Source organism: Lutra lutra, chromosome 15, assembly GCF_902655055.1.
Source record: "Lutra lutra chromosome 15, mLutLut1.2, whole genome shotgun sequence".
NCBI lineage: Eukaryota > Metazoa > Chordata > Mammalia > Carnivora > Mustelidae > Lutra > Lutra lutra.
Window position 1 is genome coordinate 21,020,123 of NC_062292.1, and position 22,732 is coordinate 21,042,854.

A 22,732-nucleotide genomic window follows, 5' to 3' on the forward strand; every position below is an offset into this window, starting at 1 on the left:
AGAATAGATACTTCTTTTGGGTAAGGGTTTGCTTTTCCTCATAGTAGTGGTTCTGCCAGCAACTCTATTGATTTAAGGGTATCTTGGCCACTGCCTTGGTATGCCATTCAACTAAGAAACTAATTTTGTAGCGAAAGCGCAGCTATGGCTACATGGAGTTCATTGTCTTTATCATACACTAAGGATCTGCCTTTGCAAAACACTGGAGTGACCTGTAAGCATTTTAGTTACCACAGCAGTGGTGAAGTTCAAGGCTGTTTTCGCCTTAGAATATGCAGGATTCAAGAATTAAGGGGAGTAAGCGGTAATGGTTTCTCTATTAGTGTACTAAATAACTCTTCTCCTGGTAGAAGGTACTGCTTCAGTCATTGCTTAGTCAGGAAAACAGATGTGACTTTAGGTATTTCAAACAGAAAATTTTAATATATATCCTAATACTGTTGGAAGGACTAGAAGAGGAAAAGGGAGATGATGGGCATGTCTGGAGGTGCAAAAAAGAAGAGGGTTTTTAATGCATTTTGTAAATATCTTGTATCCTGGTGCCCTTTGTACCATAGGAACACAATACATGATTAACTGTGACTGTTCAATATTTTCTGTGCAGAAAGAGGCATTCTTCAGTATGTTGCATTCAGTGAAGCTTTAATTGTTATTTTTGCTTTACATATTTAAGCTTAGGACAGCCATTTGTCCTCAAAGCAAAACAGAAAATACAACTTATTTTCAATACCTTAATCAGGAATTAGTTCTTTTCATAAATGTATAGATTTCCAGAGAAGTTGCAGAGAGATAGTTGTATTATAACTTGAGCCAACATACTTTTCATACCCATGCATTTTCAACTTAATATTGAAAGTCATTTTAAAGATTTTACCTATTTTATTTTAGACAGTGAGATTGCATGAGCAGGGGAGGGGGGAGGAAGAAAGAGAATCTTAAGCAGACTCTGCATTGAACTGGATGTGGGGCTCAGTCTCACAACTCTGAGATCATAATGTGAGCCAAAACCAAGAGTCGAAGGCTTAACTGACTGAGCCACCCAGGCATCCTGAAAGTCACTTCAAAAGAATTCCATGTTCAGAAATGTATTGTCAACTGAACCACCCAGGCGCCTCTGTATTGCCAGTTCTTGAACTTAGATACTTCTGTGATGAAATGACTTGTGGGACGGGACCATTGTTTATATACCTAGTCCTTATAGATGTCTGCAGTCTGCCTCAGGTCTGTGTTTTATCTGGGCTCTAGGGTGATTGGTTCCTGCTGCCGCTACCTATCTGTCTACCACTAACAGAGCCATTGATCTCTCTTTTCTCTACATGCTGAGATATGAAAACTATTCTTAGTTCAACTAAGATACAGTAGGACTTTTATCAAGGGAACCTTCACTAAAAAGCTAATGAATATATGACTAAACAGAAAGAAAAAAAAAGACAAGAGCAGTTTTCTTATATAGTTTCAGTCAAATGTTGTCTGGTGTTATCCCAAAGGCTGGTTGATACGGGGTGTTGCCCAGAACACCAACTGTAGCATCTCCATGTACTTCAACTTCCTCATACATTGAAGGCTGGTTTCCAAGAGTGTCCAAAAATATTAGGTGAAAGCTATATTGCCTTTAATCCTATAGTGTCGTTTTCCCTATAGTCGCTGACCTGCCTAGATCCAGAGGAAGGGAACTTAGATCCTATTGATAGAAGGAGGAGTGTCAGCATTACACTGTAAGAAGGACATGTGGATGAGAGATCTTGTTGTGTGGCCATTTTGGAACACAACAGTTTATATCCCTTCAACTAGCCAAATATACTCATTCCCTCTTCTCAAGACCACCATGTTTTATCCCATTATGAAATTAGCTTAAAATATAGGATCTTATCATTTAAATCAAGTTCAGGTTGGTTGAGACAAGGCTTCTTTGGTGTGACTCCTTGGGTACCATTCTTTTCTATCTCTAGTGTGAACTAAAGAGACAAGTTAGTTGCCGCCATCTCCCAACATATAATATCAAAACAGGCAAGGATACGTGCTATATAACTTCATATTCAAAATGGGGCTGAGGGAACAAGAGGCTCACAGAATTCTTAGCAATTCTAAAATTGAGCTATGCACATGTTGCCACTTCCTTCGTCAGGCAGGGCTCAGTCCTGCTTCCTACAAATTATTTACAGATGTTGTTGACTCTGTTCTCTGGGCTCTTGGTTTTGGCCTCTGAACTTTTAACACAAGCTGCAAATGAGGAGCCTTCTCAGCCTGCCTCCTGTTCATAAAAGGTAGGAGAGTCCAAAACCTCTTTTCATTTTGTATTATCTCTAGCCCATTTAGTCCAAGGAGTGGTACTTGTACTAGAACATTCCTCTAAAACACTGTCTTCTGTGAATCTTACTGGGGTTCAGTCCAATAGACAAAAATCACAACCACAAATTTGTTTGAAATAAACACTTGCACTTAAACCCTACTTTGGGTTCCTGCCACTGCTTCAGGGCCCCGCCGTCAGTATTTTTGGAAGTCTTGTCTAACAGAATTTGTGAGGCACACTCTTAAGACCACCAAAGGGCCATTTGTCTGTCTGGAAAATTCTCCAGGGCACTGTAGGTCTTTCTGAGGTTTTAGCAAAAGGTTTTATGGTAATACTATTACTGTTTTCATCTTTAAACCATGTTTTCCTGCCAGACCTATTAAAGGTAAATATTGAATAATACAGTTATGACCTACTGATAAATTCGGTTGTTACTTTATGAACTCTTGATACACTCTGTGCTTTTGCAACATGTTTCCTAGACTCACCCCTAGATCCTGTCACCATCACCCTCCCCTCTGCATAAGCTCTCCTTTTGTGATCACATCTCCTCCCAATCTCCACATGAACATTATTTCAGTCTTACTCTCTCCTTGGTTCAGTTGTGAGCTTGCTGCCCATCCTCTAACTGGCTAAAACTGAGTTCATCATTTAAATTAGTGCCACGTGACTCCTTTCTGTTTTTGTCTCTATTTCTTTTTTGAAAATTTTCTTATTATGTTCAGTTAGCCAACATATAGTACATCATTGTTTTTGATGTAGTGTTCAGTGATTCATTAGTTACGTATCACACCCAGTGCTCATCACAGCACGTGCTCTCCTTAAGGTATAGCATTCTCTGTGTCCTTTCGCTTAAATTTGTTCATTGTATGTTCATATTAGTATATGGTTACTGATTGTTGTCTGAGCAGTTCTGTGGTTTTTGTTGAACTTTCCAACTGTAATTGTAAGCTTTTCAATTTTTTAGTAATGCTTTCAACATTTGCTTTCAATATTGTGGTGTTATGGTATATCTTCCTGGCGAATTGATCTCCTTTACTTCTAATAATTTTTCCCTTCAGGTTTATTTTGTCATATGTTAATCCTGCCAGACCAACTCTCTATTTTCTTTTTTGCTAGTATTTTCTCTTTATCTCCAACCATTCTAGGTCATTGTTTCTTTAATTAAAAAAAATTTTTTTAACTTAAATTCCATTTAGTTAACATATAATGTATTATTAGTTTTGGGGATAGAGTTCAGTGGCTCATCACTTGCATGTAACACCCCGTGTTCAGTACCTCACCTGCCCTTTTTAATGTCCATCCCCCAGTTACCCCACCCCCATCTCCTTTCATTTTTTTTTTTACATGACGTAAAGCTACACTTGTTTTTTGATTGATAATAAGTAAAATCTATTTACATAAATATTATTACTGGTATATTTGGACTTATTTCTACCATCATTTTATTTTTTAAGTTTCAAACAGGTTTATTAACCCAGAAATACCACCCTACATTTGCAAATGTTGAGATTTTTTTTTTTTTAAGATTTTTGTTTATTTATTGAGAGAGAGGCAGTGAAAGAGAGCATGAGCGAGAAGGTGAAGAGGGAGAAGCAGACTCTCCGTGGAGCTGGGAGCCCGATGCGGGACTCGATCCCAGGACTCCAGGATCATGACCTGAGCCGAAGGCAGTCGTCCAACCAACTGAGCCACCCAGGCGTCCCGCAAATGTTGAGATCTTTAAGGATAAACAATTGTTACAGAAACTGTAAGAAAAACAGCACAGAAGTGCTTACTCATAGAGGTCGCAGACATAAACCCACAGAATGAAAGAACTAAAACAACAACAGCAAAAAACCTTTCTGAGGACTATACAAATGGATATTTGAGATGAAGGGAGGCTTCTTACTCATCATTGAACTAAAATGTTGGCTTGTGTTCGTCTTATTAAACAAAAACTGTGTTCCCCAAACATCTACAAGTTCAGCTACTAAAATTCCTTTAAAGATCTTCGTGGGTGGTTCTATAGTAAGGGCCAGCCTGAGGTGCACCAATGTGGGGCTGCACACTGTCACTTTACCTTTTATATTTGTCTTATTTTCCTTTGTCCTTGCTTGCCTTTTATTGGCTTGATCAAGGTGTAATGTTAGTTTTTTCCAATCCTTCTTTTATCCCACTAGTCATTGGGAAGTTGCACATTTTATTTCCATTTTCTATTTCTATTTTTATTTCTATTGATACCCTTAAACTAATAAATGCATACTTGATTTATAAAGTCTAAAACTATCAGGATTGGGGCACCTGGGTGACTTGCTCAGTCATTAAGCATCTGACTCTTGATTTTAGCTCAGGTTATGATCTCAGGGTCATAATACCAAGCATTGGGCTCCTGCTGGGTATGGAGTCTGCTTGGGATTTTCTCTCTCTCCCTCTCCCTTTGCACCCTTCCCCCCACCAAGAAAATCAGGATTATTCAGATCCCGAGTAAAACAAGGATCTTAAGAACACGTAACTTCTGATCTCCCTCTCTTGTCTTCCTTATCCTTCCTTCCTTTTTTTTTTTTTAAAGATTTTATTTATTTATTTGACAGAGATCACAAGTAGGCAGAGAAGCAGGCAGAGAGAAAGGAGGAAGCAGGCTCCCCGCTGAGCAGAGAACCCATTGGGGGGTTCAATCCCAAGACCCTGGGATCATAACCTGAGCCAAAGGCAGAGGCTTTAACCCACTGAGCCACCCAGGCTCCCCTTTATCCTTATTTTCTTTCTTTTTTTTTTTTTTTAACATTTTTTAAAATTTATTTTCAGCATAACAGTATTCATTGTTTTTGTACCACACCCAGTGCTCCATGCAATCTGTGCCCTCTCTAATACCCACCACCTGGCTCCCCCAACCTTCCACCCCCGCACCTCTTCAAACCCTTCAGATTGTTTTTCAGAGTCCATAGTATCCTTATTTTCTAACACTATAGTTTCACATTGTTTTAAACCACTCCCCAGACTATTTATTATTACATAAAATAGTTTTTGTTTTTAGCCCCGTGATATTTATTAGGTGTTTGGAAATTTCAATGCTTCCTTGATCCTACTCTTTCTTTTAGGTTCAGTTTCCTATTTCATGAAGCAAATTTTTGAGTTGTTCTTTTAGTGAAGACCTAGTAGTGGTAAATGCTCACTTTCTGACTCACAATGTTTTGCTTTCATTCTTAATTGATACTTAGCTCAGTGTGGATTCCAGGCTGACAGTTATTTTCCCTGAGCACACTGAACATAAAATTTCATTATCTTCCGTCCTCTTGGAAATGGGAAATTAGCTGTCAGCATACTGCTTTTTCCTAGTAGGTCATCTGTCTTCTTTTTTCTCTGACAGCTTTTAAGATACTCCTCTATTAGTTATATGTTTAGTAATTTTATCTCGATATGTCTAGCTTTGGTTTTAATTTTTCTTTTTTAATTTAAATTCAATTAATTAACATGTAGTATATTATTAGTTTAAGAGGTAGAGTTCAGTGATTCATCAGTCTTACATAACACCCAGTGCCTATTAGATCACTTGTCCTCCTAAGGCCCATCACCCAGTTACTCCATCCCCTGCTCTCATCTCCTCCAGCAACCCTCAGTTTGTTTCCTATAGTTAAGAGTTTCTTTTATGGTTTGTCTCCCTCTCTGATTTTGTCTTCTTTTATTTTACAGTCCCTTCCCCTGTGATCCTAGCATAATACACTCTAGTTCCATCTATGTTGTTGCAAATGGCAGGACTTCATTTTTTTGATGGCTGAATAATATCCCATTGTGAGTGTGTGTGTACACATATACACACACATCTTCTTTATCCATTCATCTGTTGATGGACATCTGGGCTCTTTCCATAGTTTGGCTATTGTGGACATCGTTGCTATAAACATTGGGGTGCATATGCCCCTTCAGATCATTACATTTGTATCTTTGTGGTAGATACCTAGTAGTGCAATTGCTGGTTAGCTCTATTTTCAATGTTTTGAGGAACCTCTATATTTGTTTTCCAGAGAGGCTGCCCCAGCTTGCATGCCCACCAACAGTGTAAAAGGGTCCCCTTCTTCTGCATCCTCGCCAACATCTGTCATTTCCTGTCTTGTTAATTTTAGCCACTCTGACTATTGTAAGGTGGTATCTCATTGTAGTTTTGATTTGTATTTCCCTGATGCTGAGTGTTGAGCATTTTTTCATGTGTTTGTTGGCCATTCTTTTTTGGAGAAATGTCTATGTCTTCTGCCCATTTTTAAACTGGATTATCTTTTTTGGGGTGTTGAGTTTTATAAGTTCTTTATAGATTTTGGATACTACCCTTTTATCTGATAAGACATTTGCAAATATCTTCTTCCATTCTACTGGTTGTTTTTTGATTTTGATGACTGTTTCCTTTGCTGTGCAAAAGTTTTTATCTTGATGAGGTCCCAATAGTTCATTTTTGCCTTTGTTTCCCTTGCCTTTGGAGACATGTCTAGCAAGAAGTTGCTGTGGCCCAGGTCAGAGAGGTTGCTACCTGGGTTCTCCTCTAGGATTTTGTTGGATTCCTGTCTCACATTTAGGTCTTCATCCATTTGAGTCTGTTTTTGTGTATGGTGTAAGGAAATGGTCCAGTTTCATTCTTCTGCATGTAGCTACACAATTTTCCCAACACCATTTGTTTAAGAGACTGTCTTTTTTCCTTTGGATATTCTTTTTGGCTTTGTCAAAGATTAGTTGACTATAAAGTTGAGGGTCCATTTCTGGGTTCTCTGTTTTTTTCCACTGATCTATATGTCTATTTTTGTGTCAGTACCATATTGTCTTGATGATTACAGCTTTGATACAGAGCTTGAAGTCGGGCATTGTAATTTCTTGGTTGATCCATTTATTCTTTGGTAGGATGTTCTTTTTTTTTTTTTTTTTTTTTTTTTTCAGCATAACAGTATTCATTATTTTTGCACCACACCCAGTGCTCCATGCAATCCGTGCCCTCTACAATACCCACCACCTGGTGCCCCCAACCTCCCACCCCCCACCCCTTCAAAATTCTCAGATCGTTTTTCAGAGTCCATAGTCTCTCATGGTTCACCTCCCCTTCCAATTTCCCTCAACTCCCTTCTCCTCTCCATCTCCCCTTGTCCTCCATGCTATTTGTTATGCTCCACAAATAAGTGAAACCATATGATAATTGACTCTCTCTGCTTGACTTATTTCACTCAGCATAATCTCTTCCAGTCCCGTCCATGTTGCTACAAAACTTGGGGATTCATCCTTTCTTTCTTTTTTTTTTTTTTTTTTTTTTACAGCTTTATAAACATATATTTTTATCCCCAGGGGTACAGGTCTGCGAATCGCCAGGTTTACACACTTCACAACACTCACCATAGCACATACCCTCCCCGATATCCATAACCCCACCCCCTCTCCCAACCCCCTCCCCCCATCAACCCTCAGTTTGTTTTGTGAGATTAAGAGTCACTTATGGTTTGTCTGGTAGGATGTTCTTTAACCTTCCATGTATTTGAGTTCTTTACAATTTTCTCTTGTGATTGAGTTCCAGTTTCAAAGCATTGTGGTCTGAAAATATGCCGGGGAATGATCCCCGTCTTTTGGTACCAGTTGAGACTTGATTTGTGACCCACTGTGTAATCTGTTCTGGAGAATGTTCCATGTACACTCGAGAAGATTGTGTATTCTGTTGCTTTAGGATGGAATGTTCTGAATATATCTGTGAAGTCCCTCTGGTCCAGTGTGTCATTCAAAGCTCGTGTATCCTTTTTAATCTTCTGCTTAGGTGATCTGTCCATTGTAATGAGTGGGATGTTGAAGTCACCTATTACTGTATTATTATCAATGTGTTTCTTTAATTCTGTTATTAGTTGGCTTATATAGTTTAGCCACGTTATGCTCCCAAGTTAGGGGCATAAATATTTATAATTGTTAGATCTTCTTGTTGGATAGACCCTTTAATTATGATATAGTGTCCTTCCTCATCTCTTATTACAGTCTTTGGTTTTAAATCTAATTTGTCTGATATAAGGATTGTTGCTGCAGATTTCTTTTGATGTCTATTAGCATGATAAATGGTTTTCTACCCTTTTCACTTTCAATCTGGAGGTGTCTTTGGGTCTAAAACGAATCTCTTGAAGACAGCACATTGATGGGTTTTGCTTTTTTATCCAGTATAATACCTTGTGTCTTTTGACACAAGTCCCCAAACTTACAAGTTTAGGAATTTTATCAGTTTACTGAAACCTTCTCAGACTCACAGTGATCAAATTGAGAACAAAGTAAGCTGATATATCAGAATGCCCATTGATTTATTTACCATGAAATTAGTAACTGAACCAAAATATTTATATCCCGATTGAGTCTTAGAGGAAAATCTACAAACTAGATTATTACCATGTTTCGTGGCTGACTCCTGGGGGTATGGGCCGCAAGCTAAAGTAATTTCTCTTTCACTCCAGTGCTTCTTCTGCTACGGTCAGGGTCGGCCATGCCCCTATACAGGGGAATTCTTTTCCTTTAATCTCTTCTTCCAGGTTCTATGCAGACTACTACTTTTTGTTGACTTTGTCAATTCTGGTAGATATCTTAAAATTTTGAAACACAAGTGGACAGACATCAGTGTTGTTTACATTGCTTTCATTACATTCCTGTTTCCTAAGGATATATCTTGAAGACTTGGATTAGAATGTGATGATCATTAAATGTCTGTCAGCTGTATATTTGCAAACCATATCTTCAGATGAGTATTCGTTGTACAGGTTCTATATATCTAGAGGCATTTTGAGTAGGTTTAAATCACTGCTCTTTTACTTCGTGGACTGACTCCAAAGAGACTGAGATTATGACCATTATATTATTATGCTTAAATGCCAATATAGAAAGTACACTGTAGGTAGAGGCTAATGACCCAGATAAAAGGACGTGTGAAAAGTATATGGATATATAGTATATCCATATATATAGTATTGTAACCTTCCTACAAAATTAACAGAAAGCTGTAGTATTTGTCAGTATATTTTTATTATATGTGTATATATATGTATACACACACACATATATATATGCTTAGCACATACTTAAGTCATATAATCTGTTTCTTTATCTATTGGAATTATATTTTCCTTCTATAGAATTGTTTTTATAATTAAATTACAAATGTACTCATTAAAATTACCTACAAACTCTTTTTGTCCTACCACCAGCTTTAGAAAAAAAGATTTCCAGTAGATCAAATTTTAATTATTAATTGTGGTCAAACTACTCAAAAGTTCCTGTATTTAATACTTATATCTAATTAGTATAATTACCTTGCAAAGTTCTTTGTCCCTGAAGGAAAGCTGGAACATACAATTTATCTAATTTGTTTAATTTGTTTAATTTTTTTCTTTTTACCAGTTCTAATTATATATGGTGTTCTTTCAAAATTTAGAGCTGATGGATATCTCCCATTTGCATAGCTGATTTCACCAAATTAACTATAGAAAATATATCATTCTAATTTTACTTGTAATAAATAAAAATAAAATAAATAAATAAAAATAAAAATAAAATCAATAATAAATAAAATAAAATAAAAAAAATTAAAAAGGGTACTCTAGGGTCTAAGAATTTTTTTCCCCTGCAGAGTGTTTCTTCATTGTTGATTAGATAAATTTTCACCAGTTTATCAGTAATACATTTTAAACTGTCAGCAAAATCTAGTTTGGTAGTATTGGTTGTCCAGGTACATCATGTATTAAAATCAGAAGAATAGAGCTTTGGGGGGGGCGTGGTCAGAATAACAGGAAGTTGAATCCTAGTTCCATCCATTTACTAACTCTATCACCAAGATAGGTTAACCTTTTTGTATCTTTTTCCTGATCTAGAAAGTGGAGTTTATAAAAGTTGCTTTATTAAATTACAGAGATTAGAGATAGCATTTGTTCAGGCCGGCACTGGTTAGATGCTGAACAAATTATATTATCCCCAATAATAATGTAACAGCAGCTCATAATAATAACGAAGTCTTCCATCAGTTCTTAGCTTTAGAGAATGTAAAATGAGTTTTTCAAAAAATGCTGTAAACAAACATTTTCACTTTATGTAATTTTTTTAATCTAATTTTTTATTGTGGTAAAATATACCATAAAATTTACCATTGTTATCATTTTAAGTTTACTTAAAAGGGTATTCATGTGGTATTAAACACATTCATAGTGCACAGCCATCACACTATTCATCTCTATAACTTTCAACTCTATAATGTTCACCCATCTCTATAATTGAAACTGTATTCCCATTAACTCCTCATTTCCCCCCTGTAGCCTTTAACAGCCAACATTTTACTGTCTGTGATTTTGACTACACTAAATTACACAAAAGAATTGAAAACAGGGTCTCAAAGATCATGATCATGTGATCATAGCAGCACTAGTCATAATACATAAAACATGGAAACAACTCAAGTGCCCATCAACAGATGAATAGTTAAGCATTATGGCATAATACATACAATGGAATATTATTCAACCTTAAAAAGGAAGGAAATTCTGACATAGGCTACAGCATGGATAAGCCTTGAGGACATTATGCTAAGTGAAATAAACCATGTAATTATTTTTTAAACTTAATTAATTTTTTTCACACTCTCAAAAACTATTTTAAAGATGATATTAATGTAAAACTCTGTCTTGCCAGCAGGGAACATAATATATTCAGTTCTGTGGGATGTAAGTTATGATTTATAAATATCCAAGAATATGCTCTCTCTTCTTTTGGATTTCTAGAATTAGATATTAAACTTGAATATTCTAGCCATCTTTTCCCGCTCCTGAGTCTGTTGCTTTATTTTTTCTAAGTAGGAGGAAAGGTTTGTTTGAATTTTTAAAATTCTAATTGAAAAGTTAGTCCATTTTAGTGCATTGCTTTATTTTTAATTTTAGTCAGATTATTTGGTTAACTTTTATCTTTTTTTTTTTTTTGAGATTTTATTTATTTGTTTGAGAGAGGGATCACAATTAGGCAGAGAGGCAGGCAGAGAGAGAGGGGGAAGTAGGCTCCCCGCTGAGCAGAGAGCATGACTTGGGGCTCAGTCCCAGGACCCTGAGATCATGACCGGAGTCGAAGGCAGAGGCTCAACCTTCTGAGCCACCCAAGCGCCCATCTTTTATCTTTTTAAAAATTTTGAGTGGATAGAGGCACCTGGGTGGCTTGGTTAAACATCTGACTCTTGATTTCAGCTCAGGTCATGATCTCAGAGTTGTGAGATTGAGTCCCTAGTTGTCTCCTTGCTGGGCATGGGGCCTGCTTAGGATTCTCTATCTCCCTCTTCCTCTGCTCATTCCACCTTTAAAAAAAAAAAAAAAGAATCAATAGTCTTTCTTTTTTATTAAAGAGATCTATTGATAGTGGCTGAGAGGGAAATGAAATCTGTGTGATTCAGATGAACATGTTGCTTATTTAATGCTAATTGCTCATAGATAAGAAAACTCAAAGTGCTTATGTGGTTAAGTGTCAGGACTTCTAGTGAGTCTTGGTTCTGCTTCTAATTCCTCTATAGCTTTGAGAAAGATGTAACAACTACAAAGATTGTATGTTTGAACATATATAAAACAGTTTACCAGAAGCATTTGATAAAAGGCAAATTAAAGAGTTTCTTTGCTTACATTTAGAACTCTTTAATTATTTTTTTTTTTTAAAGATTTTGACCATTTATTTGAGAGAGAGAGGTTGTATGCATGAGCTGGGGGAGGAAGAAGCAGACTCCTCACTGAGCAGGGAGGCTCAGTCCTGGGGCTCAATACCAGGACCCTGAGATCATGACCTGAGCTAAAGGCAGATGCTCAGTCAACTGAGCCACCCAGGTGCCCCTAAAATTCTTTAAAAGAACTTTATATTTCATTTGACTTTATAAAATCATTTAGAGGTAAGAAGATGGTGGTGATTATCCTTTTTATTTAGTAAAAAAAAGCATGGAGTTAAACCAACTGAGATTTAAATATCACCACTCTCTATAATCTTGGGCAAGTGTTTTGTAACTCTGACTCTTAGTTTCTACATCTGAAAACTGATTTTCATAACAGCTAATATTTATTGACATATGCCAGGAATGTGCTAAACTTCTTAGACACATTATTTTATGTAGTTCACATAGTAACTTTATAGGGTAAATCCTGCTCCATACTCATTTCACAGGTGAAGACCAGAAGTGCAGAAAAGCAGGTGATTTGATCAAGGTCACATAACTAAATTTGTGATACTAAAATAATTAGAGATGATGTATGTACTATGGATGTAAAGCAGTGTCAGACTCTGAAGTGTTCAGCAAGACATTATCAGTTATTGCTGATGCTGTTCTAAAAGAAACCAAAGTGCATTTGGATCAGATTTGGTTTATAGATATGAGGATTAAATACTATTTCAGATGTCTGATTCCCCAACTCTGACTCCAGAATTCTAAGGTGAAATTTCCAGATTAACAACTTGAAGAGAGGCAACCATGTCTCTTAATTTTCTCTTATTTATTTATTTATTCTCTTTTTAAAATTTTAAATTAACATATAATGTATTATTAGCCCCAGGGGTACAGGTCTGTGAATTGCCAGGTTTACACACTTAACAGCACTCACCATAGCACATCCCTTCCCCAGTGTCCATAGCCCACCACCCTCTCCCTACCCCTCTACCCCCGGCCACCCTCCCTTTGTTTTGTGAGATTAAGAGTCTTTAATGGTTTGTATCCCTCCCAATACCATCTTGTTTCATTTATTCTTTTTTTTTTTAAGATTTTATTTATTTACTTCACAGAGACCACAAGTAGGCAGAGAGGCAGGCAGAGAGAAAGGGAGAAGTAGGCTCTCTGCCGAGCTGAGAGCCCGATGTGATGTGGGGCTCTATCCCAGGACCCTGGGATCATGACCTGAGCCGAAGGCAGAGGCTTAACCCACTGAACCACCCAGGCGCCCCTTGTTTCATTTATTCTTTTCCTAACCCCCGAGTCCCCCACATTGCCTCAACTTCCTCATATCGGGGAGATCATATGATAATTGTCTTTCTCTGATTGACTTATTTCGCTAAGCATAATACCCTCTAGTTCCATCCACGTCATCGCAAATGGCAAGATTTCATTTCTTTCGATGGCTACATAGTTAATTTTCTCTTATATTCCATGGCTCTTAAAATACATTTGAGAAAATTGTATACATTTGATAAATACTTATTGATGATTATAAATTTCTCTTGAAAGGAAAAATGTGGATGTATTTATAAATTAAAAATGGCCATTTTCTGTAAAGTATTTCATTTCCTTTCAGTGTTAATTCTTTCATTCCATTATTTTAAAAACTTGCCATTGGAGGGTAATTTTAGGACTTTCATTCTAAGAGTCTTTTGTTTTCACATTGGTATAAGAAAAAGAAAATGAGAAAGCTATAGAGAAGGCTGACCTCTCAAGAATTTCTGTGTGGGGAATTACTAAGGCATGGAAGTCCATAAGCCATTTTTCTCTATTTATTTTTTTGTATATTTTCAACAAGCTGTACTTCTGCTTAGTGAAAGTTGGCAATTTTTTTTTAGTACCAGGCCAAATTCCATTTTCATCAACTCAGAGTTCATAGGACATATTGAAGTCTAAATTTACCCTAGATTGAGTGTATTTTAGTAAAGATGGCCTAGTGTATTGGGGGCTCACTTTACCTCAAAACAGTCTTTAAGAATAGTAAATTTTAGGGTATCTGGGTGGCTCAGTCCTTAAGCGTCTGCCTTCAGGTCCTGGGATCGATCCCTGCATGGGGCTCCTCCCTGCTCGGCGGGAAGCCTGCTTCTCCCTCTCCCACTCCCCCTGCTTGTGTTCCCTCTCTTGCTGTCGCTCTTTAAAAAAAAAAAAATTTAAAAATTAAAGTTAAAAATTAAATTAAAATTAATTAAAAATTAAGTTAACATTAAAATTAATAAAAATAAAAATATAAAGATAAAAATTTAGAGTTAAAAAAGAATATTAATTTTATAACAAATCCTATAATATATATCCTAGTTTTAGAAAACAGCTTGAATAGTTTTAGTCTGATTATAACAGTAACATATCTGTGAATGATGCTGGCATACCAGTATGCCTTTCTTTGTTAGAACATAATTTTGTGGTATTTAGTCAGACAATCCGATCTTTACATTTGGAGCAAATGCCTTCTTCCTTTGAAATTTAAGATTTCTGTGTTTCATCACTGGAATAACTTATAAACTTGCTTGTTTACAAGTAGCAATTGATAAGTGGGAGGAGATTTTCAAATGGATAACAATGAGATATTTTTCTTCCTTCATTATCTTCCTGTGCTTGGTCAGGAATTTTTTTTTTCTTTCTTTCACAAACTCTTTAGAATTACGATGCTTTGGTCTATTATGCATCTTTGTCTTTTTTGTTCACTGATGTATCCAAGGGCCCGGAACAGTGCTTGGCTCATAGTAGGACCCAAATATTTGTTGAATGAGAGAATAAAGGGTCTGTTGTTCGGCTCTTGGGCAACTCTAGTATGCATCTTGCTTTTTTACTTACCAGATACATTCGGAGGTTTAGCCACTATCCACTAGATTTCGATTCATCCACTGACTCTGTATTATAATAGGATATTATTTATAGTGACACCTATGCTTTGTGATGGTAAGAGGGAAAGAACGTACAGACTGACACACTGTAGAGACAGAAAGTAGATTAGTGGTTGTCTGGAGCTGGCATTGGAGGTGAGAACAGAAAGTGGCTGCAGAGGGGCAGTAGGGATCTGTTTGGGTGAAGGAAATGCTCTGAAACTGGGTTGTGGTAATAGATGCACGGCTCTATAACTTATTAAAAATCACTGAATTGTTGGAGTGAGTGAATTTACAGTATGTGAACTGTATTTCAGTAAAATTGTTAAAAAAACAAAACCAGGTTGGGAGTCTAAAAATTCTTGGAAAAATTGGAAAACTAGCATGATGTAATTATTTATTTCTTACTTTAGGTATGACTTGTTGCTATAGATAACTAATTTGCCTCAAACCAATTTTCTTGTGAAGTATTTCAGGACAGAGAGATGTTCATTTATTCTCTGGAAAAGTACTTTCTTTGTGATATTATCTTGGAATATATAAGGTTTTCAATATAAAACATCTTATTACATCTAATTTCCTAATTCTCTTCTATAGGAATAATCCAAGGCTAACAAGATGAATAGATGTAAATTATTCCACATTGCTGATAATTTATTTACATTTGGTTACAGAATTAGGACATCCTATTTTTTTTTTCCATTGCCTTTCTGAAAGATTAACTCACTTAGATTACTTTCTTTTCATTTTCTTAAGTGAATTATTTGTGGACTCTCTCACTGATCTACTATCCTCCCTCTCCCATCCTCCACCACCTTTTTTTTTTTTTTTTTTTTTTTTTTTTTTTTTTGGTTTGGAGATTATTTGTATTTTAAAATTACTTGTTGGGTGAAAAAAGTTTTTCCACGAAACTAGCATTTTTTGTATTCCGTATGTGTCTCCTCCCCAGGAGTACAGCCCCTTTAAAAATTCAACTCTGTCCTGAAAAATTATTTATAAAAGCTTTCCCACAAGTCTAATGAAAGCCAAATAGTTTAAAGATCTAATTAAATTTATTGAGATCAGTTAACTCTAAAATCCGAAGATGTCAAGCATTGGCAAGGACGTGAGGACCTAGAGACATTGTTAATTAAAAGGCACTTGTATTTTAAGAATGAATAGAGGTGGCTTGATTTCTCATCAGTTAGATCATTGTGCAGTTATTCTGTAGCTTGGAACTATTAGATGATAATAGTTGTTATTGTTACTCTTACAATATTTAGTGCTGGCTGTATGTCAGACACTGTTTTAAAAAGACTTTTCTTAAGGCACTCATTTGATTCTGATAAGAATCCTATGAGGTAAGGATTACTACTATCCTTATTTAACAGATAAAGGAAAATAGGTCACACAGAACTCATCCAGGGGCCCACAGCTAGAAAATTCAGGCAGGCAGGCGTGGCTCCTCATTACCATACCAAAATCAAAAGACAACTTTTCTTTTTCTTTTCAAAAGCAAAACAAAAAAACTTCATCCTGAAAGGGTTAAGAAATCTGTAGTATAAGAAAATAAGAATTAATACTCTGCTGCTAGGTGGAGAAATATGTTCTTCCATTTCCTTCTTTATTTTTATTTTCTCCTTGTTTCCATTTGTATTTTTATGTTTCTGTTATAAATTTATATTTTTATGTCCTTATGTTACTTTCCATTGTGACTTTTATGACTCATTGTTATTCTCAGTGACTGATGTGCTCTGTTTACTCATAATTTTTCATACTATGCTAGGCCGATAGTTGAAACAGTATTTCTTGAATTTAGTCAGAAATCTTTTATTAGGATTTCTTTTATGTGTCTGATAGTTTAATCAGTTGTCCACTGGGATTGGTTGAACATTTCTGTGGCAACTCCTCAAGCGTTACCTGTTGCTTAAAAGGTATAAAGTGTAATCGCACCTCTTATTTCTATCTGTGTTTTGAGAAATCTGTATTATTTTAATTCCAAAGGTGAATTTCACGTAAGAATGCTTATGCTTGTTGGTTAAATGGTGATGTAAGTATCAATATAAATAAGCAAAAATATTTTAATAAATTGATCTCTGTTGAATTAAACTAACCATACAATAAATGATCTCACAGTATGGATATATTTTGAGGAAAAGTTCAAGGTATTGTTTTTTTAAATCATTCATTCCCATTCCTTTGTTTTTATTTTATTTTTTAGGATTTTGGCCCCTAACAGTAATTATCAAGATGTTGAGCCCCTCTATAACTTCCTAATCAAGTATGAGGTATGAGAAATATTTTAAAATGTTTATCATATTTCCACCATAAACAAGTTTTACTATAAATAAACATGATAGAGGTCTAAAACCATCGGAATGCTATTTAACTGTCATTTGCTTTAAATTTTCAAAGGCCATGGAAGTCTGTCAAAGACAGATTAAACTTTTTCTTTCATTCATAAAATAAAAACATAAGAGTCCTATAATAACACACTCTCTCCAGCACAGAATTGTTTCTCATTAGGGGTGCGGTTGGCATTTCGGGAACGGGTCATTTCTCCATTGTGTGGAACACGGCAGGTGTTCGCATCGCTGCTCCTCACATACTACATCCCAATATCTGAGTCAGTGTGACAACCGAAAATATCCTTCTGCCCCACTCAGCTCACAGACCCAGAAGGCCCCTAGGGAGAAAGAGCCACCTCGGTTTGAGAACCAGAGATTAGTGAAAAGGAAAGCTATGATTCCGCTTCCTCTGTAGCTGCAGCATACACCCTTGGTGTGAGAGCTGGGGGCTGCGGTGAGGCTCTGGTGTGTTTTGTGACTGAACTTGGGAGCTTTCCTCATCAGCACTGAGTGAGGGAGAGTATTCTATTCTATTCTATTCTATATTTTTTATTTTTTCAGTGTTCCAAGATTCATTGTTTATGCATCACACCTAGTGCTCCATGCCATACGTGCCCTCCCTAATACCCACCACCAGGCTCACCCATCGTCCCACTCAAAACCCTCAGTTTGTTTCTCAGAGTCCACAGTGTCTCATGGTTTGTCTCCCCCTCCGATTTCCCCCAACTCGCTTCTCCTCTCCATCTCCCAGTGTCCTCCGTGTTATTCCTTATGCTCCACAAGTAAGTGAAACCGTATGGTAATTGACTCTCTCTGCTTGACCTATTTCACTCAGCAAAATCTCCTTCAGTCAGGGAGAGCATTCTGTTATCTTCAGTTTCTCTTCCCATGTACCTGTATGTTCTTTCAAGTGCACGTGTGTGTGTGTGTTGTAAGTTTTTAAATGTTCCAAATGAAGGAATGTGACATATATTAAGGTCTTACATTTCTTTTTTTTTTTTTTTAAGATTTTATTTATTTATTTGGCAGACAGAGATCACAAGCAGGCAGAGAGGCAGGCAGAGAGAGAGAGGAAGGGAAGCAGGCTCCCTGCCGAGCAGAGAGCCCGATGTGGGGCTCGATCCCAGGACCCTGGGATCATGACCTGAGCTGAAGGCAGAGGCTTTAACCCACTGAGCCACCTAGGCACCCCTAAGGTCTCACATTTCTTATGGAGTCCAACTTTTTTTTTTTTTTTAAGATTTTATTTATTTGTTTGACAGAGAGAGACACAGCGAGAGAGGGAACACAAGCGGGGGAGTGGGAGAGGGAGAAGCAGGCTTCCCGCCGAGCAGGGAGCCCCATGTGGGCTTGATCCCAGGACCCAAAGGCAGATGCTTAACAACTGAGCCACCCAGGCGCCCCTGGAGTCCAACTTTTTAAAATACATTCACTTTTATTTTTGGTTTGCCCTTTATATATGTCTTTGTATGTAACATCTGACATTAAGAACACAGACTGGGGTCAAACTAACTGTGTTCAAATGTTGGGTCTACCCCTTTTCAACTGTATGGTATGCTCTTAGAAGAGTTACTTAGTTCTCTTTGTCTCAGTTTCTTCATCTGTAAAATGGGAATAACATCAGTAGATAAATAAGAGATATTTTTAAAAGAATAAATAATTTAAGGTACATGAAGTGTTCTAAACAGTACCAGACACATTGCTAAGGGTTCAGTAGTGTTACCTTGTTTATGGAGTGAGTAGTGTTTATGTGTGCTTTTTAGAAAATCAGCCTTAATACTGTATTGATAATAAATGTATTGATAATAAACACATGATGTGTTTATTAAGAGGATTTCTTCTTTGGGGATGATTTATATAATTATTACAGCATACTTTTTGAATTTTAAATGGAGCCATTAATTCTAACAAAAATACATTTGTGGAAACAATAGGGCAATTTAAAAATCACATATCCTGGAAAAATCTGGGACATAGGTCTTTTTTAAGTTTAGCACTTCCTATTGCTGGGAGTACTGGGAGAAATGCCTACATCATTATGTATAAGACTCTGTGGCTCTGATTCCCAGATTTTTAAAATCCTTTCTCTTAGCAGTACTTACCCCTATACCAGTTACTACATTGGAGGGATTTCTCACATCATAAACATCACATTTGAGATCATCTAAATTTTCTTTTAAGATGTTTAGCTATTTTATTTTTATTTTTAATTTTAAAAAATATTTATTTATTTGAGAGAGAGAGAGAAAGCACAAGCTGAGGGAGTAGCAGAGGGAAAGGGAGAAGCAGGCTCCCTGCCAAGCAGGGACTCAAATGCTGGACTTGATCCCAGAATACCGGGATCATGACCCGAGCTGAAGGCAGACTCTTAACTGACCGAGCCACCCAGGCACTCCTGTTGAGCTGTTTTAATACTCAACTTCTGCCTTTTGTTCTTGAATTTTTAAGGATTAAAACCAGTATAGCCATTTCTAGTACATGGCATTCATCATAAACAGTTCAACAAAGAATTGAGGACACGAATTCCATAGTCAGCTCTATAGTCATACCTCTGTTTGCTGACAAAGGCATCTTTTAGCTCTTTTTTCCCTGGGAGTTAAAATTGGACATAGAAATGATGCTTAACAGTGTAATTTTAAGTGTCCCAATATGAGTGCTTAAAAATGTATCGAGACTGATGAATATGATGAAAAGAGATATTTCAGGCTAGAGCCTGTAGTATATATCATGAATTTGTGCTTCAGTTTTCCTTTATTAGTAGTAAATTAGCTGCCTACTTTTTAAGTCATGTGCTGTGACTTGGAGCTGTACAATCCTTTTTTTTTTTTTTTAAGATTTTATCCATTTATTTGACAGACAGAGATCACAAGCAGGCAGAGAGGCAGGCAGAGAGAGAGGAGGAAGCAGGCTCCCTGCTGAGCAGAGAGCCCGACGCGGGGCTCGATCCCAGGACCCTGAGATCATGACCTGAGCCGAAGGCAGCGGCTTAACCCGCTGAGCCACCCAGCCGCCCCCCCCCCCTTTTTAAGATTTTATTTATTTATTTGACAGAGAGAGAGATCATAAGCAGGCAGAGAGGCAGACAGAGGGAGTGGGGGATGCAAGCTCCCTGCTGAGCAGAGAGCCCAACGCGGGGCTCGATCCCAGGACCCTGAGACCATGACCTGAGCCGAAGGCAGAGGTCTATTGGAGCTGTACAATCCTTATACCTCAACTGTGCTCTGGGACAAATGTCTAAATGTATGTGGGTGATTGCTTTTAAAATGAAAGCTACATCTCGATACTTTTTTCTTCTAAAAATCTAAAAGCCCAAGGAACTATTTTATATTCATATTTTTTATTCACATCGGGTTCAAAACCACTTCTTTAGCTGATTTTTCCTCAACAGTTGATGGAGAACAGATTATTTCCTTCATCCTTTGATCAAACATCAGCAGGGTTGTTGACATTTGCCAGCCTTAAGTTTGCATACATTATAAGTCCTGGCATATTGGGACAATAGCGAAAATACCAGAGTCTGGTTGATATGAGAGATCACACAAAGAAAAAGGAATTGGACTGTTTGACATGTATATGGCATGTATATGTAAATGTATATCTTGAACATTTTTAGAAGATCTTTTATATTATCTATTTTTTTAAAAAATTTTATTTATGTATTTGACAGAGAGAAAGATTACAAGTAACAGCAGGCAAAGAGAGAGGGGGAAGCAGGCTCCCTGCTGAGCAGAGATCCTGATGCGGGGCTTGATCCCAGGACCCTGAGATCATGACCTGAGCCAAAGGCAGAGGTTTAACCCATTGAGCCACCCAGGTGCCCCTAGAAGATCTTTTAATAAAAATTATAAAGTACCTAAAAATTAATTATAATTAAATACCAATTTATAGTCATTAAATCTAATATTAAATATTATATATAATTAACACAAAGCATATAATCTTAATTTTAAGCAAAAATTTAAGATTATAGATTTAAAATGTGGTATTTAAAAACTAAGGGAGGATGGGGTGCTTGGGTGGCTCAGTCGGTTAAACGTTTGCCTTTGGCTCAGGTCATGATCCCTGGGTCCTGGGATTGAGTCCTGCATTGGGCTTCCTGCTCAGTGGGGAACCTGCTTCTCCCTCTGCCTGCTGCTCCCCCTGCTTATGCTCTCTCTCTGACAGATAAATATATAAAATCTTAAAAAAATAAAACCTATGGGGGCACCTGCGTGGCTCAGTTGGTTGAGTGTCTGTGCAACTCTTGTTTTTGGCTCAGGTCATGATCTCTTGGTCATGAGATCAAGCCCTCCAATGGGCTCTTCACCCAGTATAGAGTCTGCTTGGGATTCTCTCTCTCCCTCTCTCTGTCTCTCCCCATCTCTCTGTGCCCCTCCCCACACTTGCACAGGCACATGCACTTTCCCTCTCTGAAATAAATAATCTTTAAAAAAAAACACAATATTTTTAACCTCTAGTTACTGAAACATGTTCTACACAATATGATAATTTCCTCACCCAAAAATTTATAACTATTTAAATATTTTTTAAGTAAATTGAACAGAAGATAATCTCATTTAGTTTTACATCACTAATTCAGAATTCATGGAAATTTAGGGACTGGGCTGTTTGTTATCTGATAAAAAGAATTTCTTAATATCCAGATCTTCCCCTGCACATAAGTAGAATATAACCTAAATCAATAAGAAAATCAATAGGAAGCCCCAAGAAATACAGGATTCCATCACTGTGTCCTCTACGTGTGTGCTGTGGTGAGTCTTTGTATGATCAAGGATTTCTATACTTACAGTATTGTAAATTATATCTCTGAATTATATTATGAACTTAAACATATTAGTTAAAACATTCAGACCTTGATAGTCTGAAAGACATATCTTTAGAAAATGTCTGCAAATAAAACTTTTTATAAAGTTAGTATTTAAATAAAAGAGAAGGTTCATCAGTAATAATTTTTGCAAGGGTCAGCCATAGTATTCAAATGTTGTTAAAGTTGAATGGTTAATTTTGTTTTTCAGCTTGAATTATTTCTAATGTTTAGGATATAAACAAGATGTGGCTGCTTCTACTTTTAAAATAGTCTACCTATATGACCCCAAATCTACTCTAGTCCTTTAAATATAGAGTAATTTTAACTTCTTAACATTTGCTTCTTTTAGAAAAGAAATACTAAATATGTGCTTTAGAAATCTTCTAAAACTCTAGGCTAATTGAAGCATGAATCTTTTGATGAGAGCCAGTAGGAGTAAAATTTAGTGTTGCATGGAGTACACATTTTTTTCTTTCCACTTGATCTACAGAGTGCTTATCTGCTCTGTTGTGATTCCCATAAACCCAGAATCCTAGATCACTTCTTCTGGTTCTATAAACAGATTAAGTTGTAACAAGAGGACTAGTACATTTACATACAGTTCACTATTGTGTAAAACATTGCGATCTCTAATTGTGATTGTTCTTTTGATGCGTTGTGATCACTGAACATCTGATTGTTCTTTTTTGTAAATGCTAGAAACTTGACATTCTGCTCCCTCAGAATCTGGGCCACTCTACTTGTGCTCTTACTGCTCATTTGACTCCATACACA

General features: G+C 36.7%; 1 protein-coding gene across 1 annotated transcript in view; it reads left to right on the forward strand.

Moving 5' to 3' along the window:
• The window catches only part of SWT1 (SWT1 RNA endoribonuclease homolog), a 104,830-nt gene that overhangs the window by 66,617 nt on the left and 15,481 nt on the right, over positions 1–22,732 (forward strand). The window contains 1 exon segment of the mRNA XM_047704312.1: positions 17,025–17,091. Coding sequence (XP_047560268.1) covers positions 17,025–17,091 — 67 coding nt within the window.